This window comes from Erithacus rubecula, assembly GCF_903797595.1.
Source record: "Erithacus rubecula genome assembly, chromosome: 5".
NCBI classification, from domain to species: Eukaryota; Metazoa; Chordata; class Aves; order Passeriformes; family Muscicapidae; genus Erithacus; species Erithacus rubecula.
The window spans coordinates 39,641,837-39,654,410 of NC_136687.1; the positions used below are offsets into that span (position 1 = coordinate 39,641,837).

The 12,574-nt window shown below is 36.4% G+C and overlaps 1 protein-coding gene across 1 annotated transcript in view; it reads left to right on the forward strand.

Annotated features, from left to right (window-relative positions):
- Positions 1–11,169, forward strand: part of PDGFC (platelet derived growth factor C) — a 122,903-nt gene extending 111,734 nt beyond the window's left edge. Inside the window, exons 5-7 of the mRNA XM_079305461.1 lie at positions 3,086–3,293; positions 8,664–8,881; positions 9,543–11,169. Coding sequence (XP_079161587.1) covers positions 3,086–3,293; positions 8,664–8,881; positions 9,543–9,659 — 543 coding nt within the window. The 3' untranslated portion in view covers positions 9,660–11,169. The remainder of the gene's footprint in view (positions 1–3,085; positions 3,294–8,663; positions 8,882–9,542) is intronic.
- Positions 11,170–12,574: the final 1,405 nt, after the last annotated feature.

Here is a 12,574-nt window from a genome sequence, read left to right on the forward strand (position 1 = left end):
TGGGAGGCTTTCCCACCATCATGCTGCTGTGAAATGGCATCTCTCTCTGTCACAGCACAGCACAGAGTCCCTTGAGAACACCATGAGTGTCAGGCACGCATGAGTGAGGCATCCAAGTAGGACTGCCTAGAGAAGAATAGATTAAATTGCAACAGGAGTGATAGACTTACTATAAAAGTGACTGAAAGCTTCAGGTAAGAAGCATTTCAGCATTTCTGAGTTGCAGCTATGATGTTACTTTCCCGAGTTATGCTGAAGTTCTGCATTTGCTTGTTCTAAAAGGTGTGTGCCATCAATGAAGTTGAGTTTTAATTTCTTGCATTAAGTAATTTCTGCTTTCTGCTCTGCTAGTAAAACCTTATTGCATGTGTAAACACTGCCTATAGATGACAAACTTTGAGAAAGTCAAGTGAAATTAAAAATTGTATAGAATTCCAATATATGATTTTAGTCACTGGAAGGAGTACCACTTACGCTGCCCTGGATGTTCTGTCCAAAAGATTTAAATTACAAAACATTTAGTATCCAGTAGCAAGTAAAAACAGTGTAAAGTATAATTATAAGTACCATTTATCTTGAAGAGTTTATTGAATTGAGATTTCATAAAGGTTATTATGTCACAAATTCAATATACACCATTTATAGCTTTATGATATCAATTATCTTTCATCTTTGTGACACTTTAACTGTCATAGAAATTGACCAGCATTAAAGAGTATTGGGAAAAAATTCTTAATCCTGAGATCCTAATGACTTTATTCTAAAACATTCAAAGTTACATAATTTTGCTATTTCAATTACTTTTTTCTTTTCTGCCTTGGGCTGCTGTGAGAATGACTAGAAAGTGGTGGCAACTTTAATTGTGTTACCATTAAGTGCAGGGATTCACCATATCCTCACATTTTTACTCAGGCAAATGCCTGTTGAATCCAAAATACCATAAACTGATGGATTACTTGCTATATATGTATTGTTTAGTGTGCATGAAGTAAGTTGCAAATATGAAAATAGATTCTAGGTCAGCACATTTTCTTCTAGAATCCACCTATTTCTCTGGCAACAAAAATCCCAGTAGGAGTAAGACACTGAAGTAGATTATTTACCTAGAAACAAAATAGAAGAATTTTTTTTTTTTTTCTTACTTCAGTTATTACTGATTTTGTTTTTCATGTTAGTAAAACCCTGCACCTCCAAACCAGGAAATGTGGCTTTTGCACTATTGTGGAGAAAAACAGGAAGAAAAGTTTTGAAATGTTTACTTTTTTTACCATCTGAATTACAGTGCCACAGCACCATCCTGAAGCTTGCTATGCTAAGTAGCATATTTTTGCTGAGAGCAACTATTTAAATTATAGACCAGAATTTTTTTCTTTATTATCATAGTGTAATAGATGGATCAACATGTTACTATTTTTAATACAGGCAATGAAGCAAAGAGAAGAAGAAATATTTTAATATTTTGAAAAAATCACATTCATCCAGAATGGGAAACAACTGTTTCACCAATTCTATTGGAAATTATTAGCAAGATGAAAATACTGTAAGATTAACAGTAGCAGAACACTTAATCTATGATTTGTATTATTTTTTCAGGACTTTCAGTTAAAAAGCAGCACAAATCCTTCTAGTGGCTGCATTTCTCGAAGTTGTAGAGAAAGCCTTGTAGCAAAAAAATATGAAGGCTATAATGGGTACTCCCATTTGCTGCTCTTTCAACCATATATTTAGCTGAAACAAAAACTGCATATTTAATAGAATTTAGAGAACAGAAAATAAAATATTAGTGTTTGTATGGGATACAGCTACCACAGGAATATATATTTTAGAAAACTCCTGCTGAGTGAGTAGTGTTACAAGAATTATTTTACTAAATCTTCTTTTCCAGCATAACAGTTACATTTCTCATCAATTTCCCTGATCATTTTGAAAAGATAAATGACTAGCTACCATTGATCTGATATTATAGATGGAAAAAATTACAGTATATACACACTTCACATTACAGTACTGAGAGTGCCATTTTGTCACTAAGTGGTAGGAGGATTTTAAATATAAATATCTATATAAACACACATTATTGTCCTTTTCCATCTCTGAAATTGGCAGCACATTCAAATTTTTCTTCATCTTTCTTACATGATCCAGATTACTTGCTCTGGTGCAGTAAAGCAGACATAATGTCTGTAGTAATGTCTGCATTGAGAAAAGCCTAAAGCCTAAACATCAGGTGCTTCAGAAGCAGCTTCCTACTTAGGCTTACCTTCCTGCCTTGTTTTATTCTTTTGAAAATACAAATCAATACATAATTTTTAAGCAGATTGTAGAGTGAACAAAAACAGATGCCTCACTTTGCTTGAATTGTCTATGACTAAGTACTCCTGTCCACTGAGTTGGTCAGTGAAATTTGTGCTGGGGTAAATTACTTTTCAAGACTCAATTTCAGCTTTTAAATACTTTTGGTTTCATTTGAGACATTATTTTTCCTTTCTTTCTAAGGCAGAAATAATTTTAGTTATGCCAGATGTTGTTATTATTCTGTTCATTATTGTTTAACCAGAAACATAATTCTTAGTACTGTATGAATCACAACTGGTGCTTTTTTTTAATCTATAGATGAGAGGAAGAATATTTGCTGTCTTTTTACTGGGGTATGTTGATATTTTGCAATGAAGGATAAGAAGACAAAGATTGTGGCTAAGTTTCTGAGGAAAGGCAAAATGTCAAATGTTTCAGATTTCTAAAAGGGTTTAGGAAATGGCTGCAAATGGGGCCGTATTTTAAAATCACCCTTTGTTCTATTTCTAAAGTCCCATCTGTCTCTCAGTGAACATCTTCAAAGGACAGGTGAAGTGGCATGCTAGCTGCAAGGCTGGAAATGTAAGAAAAGGCAAACTCTGCAGTGGAAGTTTACAATTATTGCTAAAGAATAATTAGGTACTTTTTGACTCTTGTAATTTGTCTTATTAGATAAACTGTACTTCACTTACAAAGCTTCCCAGCTATGTAACTTGGTAAAGTACAGCAGTGTGCCAAAGCAGATCCATTAACCCTCTGACTGGTGCCCTTCTCTTGGGTTTGCTTGCAGCACCACACAGAAGCACCCAGCCCATCCCTGCTGCCCCCATCAGCCTTGCCCTTGGATGTGTTAAACAATGCAGTGGCTGGATTTAGCACTGTGGAAGACCTTATCCGCTATCTTGAGCCAGATCGATGGCAACTGGATTTGGAAGATTTGTACAGGCCAACGTGGCAACTTCTTGGGAAAGCATACATTCATGGGAGGAAGTCAAGAGGTAATTTACTCTTCTGTCTGGCCGTGCAGCTTCCTACGGGTATGATTTCTTGACAAAGAATTAAGAGTGTTCTTCAACTTGAGTCTTGGTTCCAATAATATGCTAGAAAGGGAGCAGATACCATTGTTACTAGCTGTCCTCAACATTATATTATTTGAAAAAGGACAGTGGCCTAACTCAAAACTTAAATGAATTCAGCAGGATAGGGCAGCAAAGAGGAATTAAAAAACAACAACAACAAAAAAGAAGCAAACAGTAGTTTCCTGTAGGGAACCTGGGAGATCTTTATTTCTCTAAAGTAACAGGGCATCTTGACAAAGTCACATATTTTAAATTTGTGGGTTTCTTATATTATGAGGGCAAAATTTTTTTTTTTCATTTGTGGTAAGTATTGTCTTACACTTACTGTATCATGTGAATAATTGTTTATTTCCCTAGAATTTTTCCAGTCTCTACATGAAATGAATTGAGAGTAATTACCTGAATGTTTCTCTTCGATGACACCTTAGGAAACACCATGTGTCCATGTCTGGGTTGATCATACAGTTGTCAACTTCATCAGAAGTAAAGTAGAATGCATTTTCAAAATTTGTAGATCTGTTGATCAACAACTCATTTTCTTCCTTCTGCATCTGCCACATCCCACCCAGATTACATGTGGATGGATAGTGTGAAAGGAATGCCACATTCCTTGCTCACCATACAGCATGAAAAGGGAAACATGAGCATAACTGAACAGACTTCCCTGTTGGTGGATGTAAGCTGAAAGGTTATCATCTGATCAGCAAGAAAAGGGAGGAAGTAGAACCTTTCATAGCTCAAATTTAAGTGTTTGACAGTTTCATTCTTAGATCAGAGCCCGGAAATCAACATTTGTACCCTATCCATATTGCTATAGCCCTGCATAGACCAGCTAAATTTTGGGCCAAAGAGGAGGAAATATCTTTAAAAGCTCTCAGATAATAATTTAACACTTCCTTAATTAAAGAGATTTAGTATTTGCCCAATGCATGCCATAAGCACACAGTAAGTGGGAGAAAAACAAAATGCAGGTGTTGGTTAACATCTGTATAGACAAAAACAACCTCCCTGCAAGACACATCTTAAAAAGAAACTATCAGAGTAAATCTTTTAAAGACTTCTAATTAGATGCTGAAATAGATTTTTTCACTGAATAAACATATCATGGTGTTGCCACATTTGTCTTCCAGACCACCCTCAGCCTGCATTGCTGAGTCTGTAATACAATATCCTGTGGTGGAAAATATGTCCAGTTGAAATGACATAGGACTCTTCAACAGATAGGAAAAGCAAAACCTTTTTCTTCTTTTTAATTTTTTTCCTGTGTTATTCTCTCAAGCAGCATGTTTGCTATATTTCAAAACGTTTTTAAGAAGTGTTTGCCAGAAGTGCATATCGTAAAATTTTTGGTTTTTATCAAAGTCTTTGATTCATGATTAGATCAGTTTCATTTTTACAGTGTTTCAGTGAAAAAGCTAAATTACTGTCCTGTTTTCATAAGCAACATAAACATATACAAAAAGTATATCTTACTTTATGTAGAGAATTGTCCTCTCTTCCTACATAATAATTTGTATGACAAAACTATATTTATACAACCTTAATTCTGGAGAATTTCTGTTTCTGATGTTTCCTCTGGATAAAATGCTTCCAAAAAAACTTCATCAGGAAAGAAGAAGCACCAAGTTCAGAAGCTTTGATGTCTAAATATAATCCTAAATTCTTTTATACTATTGAACATGCTTAAAAATAAAATATATTTTGCTGTGCAAAAAAAATATCCTATCACTTCCCACTGAAATAAATGTATAATCATTAGATCATGTTCTGAAATCTCCTTAAGGAGACAAAAACCAGTCCCAATCAAAGCACAGTCCTTAACAGTTGTGTTTCTTGTACAGTTATGTGACTTTTTCTTTTCTTTATACCCCACTTCTTGCTTGAGATTTTGTAACAGCTCTTATTGTAGAAACCAGTAAGAAACTTACATTCTCAGGAATATCTCCAAAGTGCTTAGGAATGAAAACCATTCTGCTGCTATCTGTGCTCACACACAAGTGCCGCAACTGGAATTTGATTTGTTTCATTGACTTTGAAAGCAGTATCCAGCTGGAAAAATGTTTGGGGAAAGAAGTTTCCCTGTGGCACTTGATACACATCGCAAAAAATGCCAGAAAATTGCATTGCCAATTGCATAACACAATTAATTTCAGGCTGCTGTGAACATGAATTAGTTCAGTTATGTGTGCCAGTGTAGGCACACTTTTGAAATACCCTTTACTGTAGGCCTACCTGCATCTACATTTTTTCTCCTTCACTAATTTTTATTTTAGTGTTTCCAATTTATGTGCTACTGCAGAGCCTTTCACTCCTCCTGAGCTAGTGCTGGACAAAAGAACCTTGACTGTTGTGTCAAACATGATACATGAGTGGAAGCCAAGTTGAAGGAGTGTTTAAATGTTCACATTATAACAGGTACTGTAACTCAGTGCAGTTGGGAAATCCACATAACCTTTTATTGTGGTTAAGTAAACACTTTTAAGGGAATATATACATTCTCTCATCTAGCTTCATGCCCACAGTGTGTTAAAATAAATGTTGAACAGACAACTACTCTGAAAAAATAACAGCTTCATTCACACACTTCAAAGAAGTGATTATATAAGCACTAGATAAATTTGTCACAGACCTTTTGATGAAATTGAATTACATAAGGTAGGGCAAGGGTTCATTGTGAGGTATCATAGCAATATACCATAGTACATTTTAAAACATGGAAATCAAACATGGCATTTGTTCATCTCTCCTGAAGCCTGTTGCAATAGTAAAGCACACTGAAATATATCTGCTGAGAGCTGACTGCCGGCTCTCCAACAGAACCCTTTTAAAATTAATGTCTGCAGGTCTGAGGGTTGAGTTCAAATTATTTCCTTTTTTGTGACAAAGTGAGTAACATACTGCTTATTTTAGTGCACAGTCCTTTCTCTGTGACTACAGCTAGCTGTAGGTATGGAACTTAATGCATTTCTCTGCTGGAAGGTAAGAGGCAATGGAGAAGGACACCACCACACAGGAATCTCTCCCAGTGGGTCTGCTGGAAGAGGTGTCAGTGCCCAGCTTCCACTTTCAATACCTCATGGTGAAGGGCTGAGCAGCACATAAGCTCTTTCAAATTCACTGCACCAAGCATATCAGTCTCTGTAGAAACAATCTTCCAGGAAAAAGTATTGACAGAACTAGTGCTTGTCAAAGTGTGCTTCAGGCATTTTGTCCTCATTCAGACAGCTCACTTATTATATGTTTGAAAACATAACAGAAGAAAGAAATACTCCATTCCTGTCCACAGTCCTTGATTAATGGAGGTAGACACATCCACCTTTTAAGTGACTCAGCCTAGAGCTATTAGCTGATCAGAAGAGCTTAAATAATTTCTGGTTTCTCACAGTGAATCTCTCCCCCAGAAGTTTTGTCTCTCTTTTCCTCTGCTCCCTTCTCAACTTTCTCCAAGGAATGCTCTTGCAGTGTGGGAGGCAGGCTGGTGTCCTATCAGTAACTTTATTGGAGTTATTACACACTCCTCCCTCCTGAAATTCAGCTTGTTTATTTAGGAGCCTATTTTAAGCCGATAGTGATGGAATGAAGCGCCCCAGCTTGGCATTCACTGTGAGTGCAAGCAAAGAAAAGGTTTCAGTGTGTTAAATGACCTTTCACAATAATAAATCCTTACTTATGTGTGCCAGTATATGGATATGGCCTGCAAAAGAAATGTTTGAAGGAGCATGGATTGAAATTCCTTCACAACGCTCAGCTCCTGGGACAGTACCAGTGAGCATTTCTGCTAAAGAAATTCTGCTTCTAAATTTTTTTATGTCTTATGTGTTTAAATAGAATTAGGAGGAATTACCTTGCCTTGATAGGCTGAAGTTCTCCTTGATGACCTCTTGAGGCTCTTTACATAGTAGAGAGGAAAAAAAAGGTGTTTCTCTAGAGGGTGATTCAAATCGGAAACTTATTTTAGCTTTTATATATATATATTTATTTATGAATGGATGACATTATTTTTTTTTAGCAATCTTAATGCACTGGGGTTCTTTTTCCCCCCTAATTTTTTCTTGATTTAGCTTAAAACCGGTTGGTTAATAGTCTTTGCCACTTTGTTCAGGGCCTCTGTTTCACTCATCTCAATAGCCAAGTTACCATAGTGTTTTCATTTTCTCTTTATGTTTCCCTTTATGTTCTTGGTTTTCACTAGAGAGAGTAGTATCCTTGTGAATTAGACATCACTTCTGTTCCTTTGTGGTAGGTGTGGAGAAAAACTAGGTCATGATCATTATAGTCTGAGTTTTCTGAAATAAATTCAATTTATATTGCTTCTCACTTTTTTCCCCCCAGTCTTATTATTTTTTCCTAATTTTAACTGCTTCTTTCAAGGCTTGTTAGCTCTCGACTATGCTGCTAAGAGGAACATAAAGGAGCTTGTTCTCTTTCAGCTCTTTTCATGAACTTGCTTTTCAACTATTGGCAAAGTGGAACTTTAATATGATACAATATGCTTTTTATATAAGTGGAACCTGTTTATAGGGAAACTGGTGTCAAATAATATATCTTTAACTTGCACTTCAAGTTAGTTGTTTACAAGGAGGAGGAACTTTTATTTAAGACACATAAAGAGAAAATGAAACCTGGAGAAACAGCAGAAATCCATATATATGCTGCTATAAAGAAGGAGGAGAAAATTGAGCCTACTAATAGTTATATAGATATACAGTCTTGTGCACTTATTTATTCTGTGCAGAACTCCCTGATGATGTCAACTACTTGAAGTTCTTAGTCCATAGAAGTGACTTCTGCTTAGATATGAATGGCTTCATTCTTTCTTATACTTAAAATGCCCTAGCAAAGATGCAATAGTGGAAATTTTAACAAGGAAGAAGTTTGAATTCTTTATTGCAAGGGAATTTAAAAAGTTTTTGAAATTTTGCAGGATTCTTAATTATTCTCTCTGTTTCACCATAATGACTGTAGAATAGCAACACTGGAGCTGAGAATGTTAGTCTAAACCAAGTCACTTCCATTAGGGTTAGTTTGATAAAACATGTGGAAGATAGCCAAATCTTGCTTTAATTTGAACCAACTTTGCCAGCATTGTAAAATAACTGGTGAATATCACTATGCAGTGATCATTCCATTTAAGTTTCATGGTATTCATGGAATTGCACTATTACACTTCTGTGCTGAACCTGCACAAAAGTGAACCTCACCCATGGGTTCTGTACTGCTGAAGTGATTTGCCACAACTGAACCTGGATTGGAAATCAGGAAGGCTCTGTTGTCTCTGTACCTTTGCAGTGGTGGATCTGAACCTCCTGAAGGAGGAGGCGCGGCTGTACAGCTGCACTCCTCGCAACTTCTCGGTGTCCCTGAGGGAGGAGCTGAAGAGGACAGACACCATCTTTTGGCCGCTGTGTCTGCTGGTGAAACGCTGTGGTGGAAACTGTGCCTGTTGTCAGCAGAGCTGCAATGAGTGCCAATGCGTGCCAACAAAAGTCACCAAAAAATACCATGAGGTATACATTGTTTCTGCATTTGCATGTTTGGAAATAATGAAAGCCAGTTAAGGTGTTTGTTTTTGAAACAAGAGATGCACTGGTATTAGTATTTTAATATGTTATGAATTGCACTTGTAGTAAATAGTTTTTGGCATTTAAATTAGGTATTGCATTGAAAAAAATAAAGTCTTCCTTGTTTATATACTTTTTCTCTGCAATTAAATAATTTCTAAGCCTTTTACTGCTGCAGTTTAGACATATAACAACCATACCTTTTGTTCTTCTTTCTCTAGTGGTAGATATCAACTTTATGAAGAAACAAATATTTATTAATTTCCATTGCTATAAACTGATAGCTAAAATTATTTATTATAGAATTATCTAATTGGGTTAACTCTACTGTTTGCTCTTAAATAAGATCAAGTGGAAATCTGAAACTGCAAGTCTCATCTTTGGTAAACCAACATGATTTAATCATGTTCAACATGATTTAAGCAATTTTGTAAATGGCTTGAGGTAAAAGCAAAACTAGTTATGAGTGGGTGGAATTAAGAAGAAATTCAGTTTTAATGCGCTTCCTGTCATCCAGTGGTTTTCCAGTGCAATCTGGTAAGATCATAGTCCAGGTGTGTGATGAAGCACTTGCCATTTTCTTGATGCTTGGCTTCTTCTTCTTCAGGTTCTTCAGCTGAAGCCAAGGATTGGTGTCCGGGGATTGCATAAATCATTGACAGATGTACCCTTGGAACACCACGAGGAGTGTGACTGTGTGTGCAAAGGGAATACTGAAGGATAAACATAATTTAATTGTGCTGTTTTCTTTGAAAGCACATTCAATCAATGGCTGATTCTATTATGGGGCTTGTGCATTATCTCCTTCTGTAATCTCAGTTGTTTGCTTTGGGGATCTTCCATCTTGAAGATTTACAGTGAGCTCTAAAAAGAGGAGAAGCCAAACTGGGATTATATGTTGTGTGACAGCTCTGTTTGGAGGCCCAGTGAAATGATGGGAGAAAGGCATCAATGAGGGATTTAAAATATATGTATTGTTGTTGTCCCCCACAATTTTCTTGGCAATACATGGATTTATAATTTAGGAGTAAAAAATAGATTTAGAAGGCTGACATCATGGAGACTTGATCCTGCTGGCTGTCTCATTTCTACAGCTCAAGTACATCTGGCCTCTGGTTGAAAACACCTGAAATCTTTCTGTGTTCAGCTACTCCTACATACTCTAAATCAAAGCGTTCTTTGTTGTATAAACTTGGGTTAAAACAGACTTTTTCCGAATTAAATTTAAATTTGTCTAATGCTGGTAGGAAGGACTGGATTTTTCCATATGCTCTAGTAAAGTTCCTGCCTTTTAGAAGGAAGACTGGACAATAACGTGAGCTAAGGAAGCAAACATTGAAAAGAACAACGCCTTTATTCTTACTACTATGGCTGATGATTTTTTTTGTGTGTTTGTTATTTTTATCGTGTACATTTTTATACTCTTCTATTGACAATATAACTATTTGCTTTTCTAAACTTGTTAAATATATCTATTTTTACCAAAGGTATTTAATATTCTTTTTTTATTACAATCTAGATCAACTATTTTTTAGTTTTCTGAGACTTTTAAGCCAGATTTATACAGTTGGAGGAACAGAGATATGGTTACAGTGGGAAAGAAGTGTAATCTCTTTGTTTCTACAAAGTGAAAAGTACAGATTTTTACCTGGATGCAGGTATGGCAGAGATGTGTGGATGAAGCTCAAAGCTTGCTAGCTCCATGAGACTAAAAATATGAGAGACAGAGGTTACTATAACCCATTTCACAAGCTGACTTTAAAATTCCCTCTCTCCATACTGGCCTTTGTCCAGGTAGAAGAGAAATGAGCATAGATAGATGCATTCTGGCTTGTTTAACTCTTTATTTCTTTAAAGGAGAATGACCAACAATGTAAGAAGAGACACTGGTGGTCTGTAGCCATCATGAGGCATCATGGTCATGGGAAGGCAGCCTTGTCAATGGTAAAGTGTATGGTTTCCATTGATAGAAATATCTGTTTAAGTACTGTTCACTCACAGGAACGTAACACTCTGCAGTGCAGTTTGATGAACTCTATGGTATCTTTCTTCTGTATGTTATATTCTTTAACCAATACACTTATCCCACCCTATGCAAATTGAAACAGAAACAGTAAAGTATTTTGCTTGTAAAATGCTATAACATTATGCCTAGTTTATTTTTTTGACTATTGGATTTTCAGATTGTAATGAATCACGAAATAAAGTAATGATGCTAATTTTGGGAGAATAAACGTTTCATTGTGGTTGTGTGTTTGTACCTTTCAATATACAATTTCATGGGAAAAGTTAGAATGGTGATTTTCTCCCTATCATTTTGTAAGTCAACTCTGAAAACAAAAGTCTTCTATTGCTAAGACTTCCACCTGCTTTTTAATTCTGCATTACTGTAAATCCACAAGAAGAAAAAGGAAAGGAATTAATGTGATGTTATTTGTATAAATATTCAAAGTGTTTAAAATTGTGTGGATGTGAAGCCATCAGTTTGAAATAACATCTTCTGTTATTGTTTCCATAGAAATTAATTCTGGTGAAATTTTGGGTTTTCTGCAAGTTGGTGTGACTTTCTGATACCAGTTACGGAAAACACTCAGGTGGCTTCTTATTTTGTCCCCACCCTCAAACTCCTACTCAGTAAGAATAATTTCTGGTGTAAATGTGACATACAATTGTCCAGTCTGAATATTAACCCTGTATGAAAATACCAAATTATGGTCACACAAGAAACCTGGTTTGCTTGAGTTTTGAGTCTTTGACTGGAAGTGTGTTGTCCTTTTTTTTTTTTTTTTTTTTTTTTTTCAATTTAAAGAGTTTTTAAACAGCAAGTCAAGGTAAAGACAGAAATCATACCCTCTGGCATCATAATTCATCAGAAAAATAAAAAAAAATGTAATTCCTTTACAGAAGATTCGGCCATAGTAAATGGAGGTCTCATCCTCTCTGTAGACTTAGAGAAGGTTAGAGAAGAAAGCTGATCAGGAATTTTTGAATAAGTATTTGGTAGCAGGAGAGTTATGGGGAGTTTCTGAAACCATGTGGGATATGGTGAGTAATGTTTTCCAAATGTTGCAAGTAGGTTGTTTTTTTTTCCATTGCCCCTCTCTGGCTCACTTTCTTTCTTGCCAATTTCTTGAACCAGTTTCCTTCCCAACTGCTTGCTATGGACCTGCATCTGAGCTCCTTACCCCTTTTCTCCTTTCACAGGACTGTCACTTTTGTCTGACCCAAAATCAGCACCACTTCTGTTTGCCACCTCCTGCTGAGCATCGTTGAGCTGTGTGCCTCCCCCTCGGCTCCATGCTCAGGCTTTGTCTTCTCACTGCTTCTGCCAGGACTTTGTTTTTTCCACCTCTCCTCAGATATTCAAGAGATGTGGAGATCCACCTCCTCCCTAGCTGAAAGAGTCTGGACAGGCTCATTTCTCCTACAGGAAGGGGTGTGGGAAAGGCACCAGCTGAGGGGAGCAGTGAAGGATGCAGTTTTCTGCTTGGTGCTGTATCCTGGGTCCTGCCACACTGAGCAGGTGCCCCTGGCTGTGGGTGACTTCTAAGCAAAAAGTGTGGTAAAAACTGACTGAAGATATTAATAATGGATTACTAACAAGCAACAGTGCCTTTCACAGCTACTGGTAATGGCAGC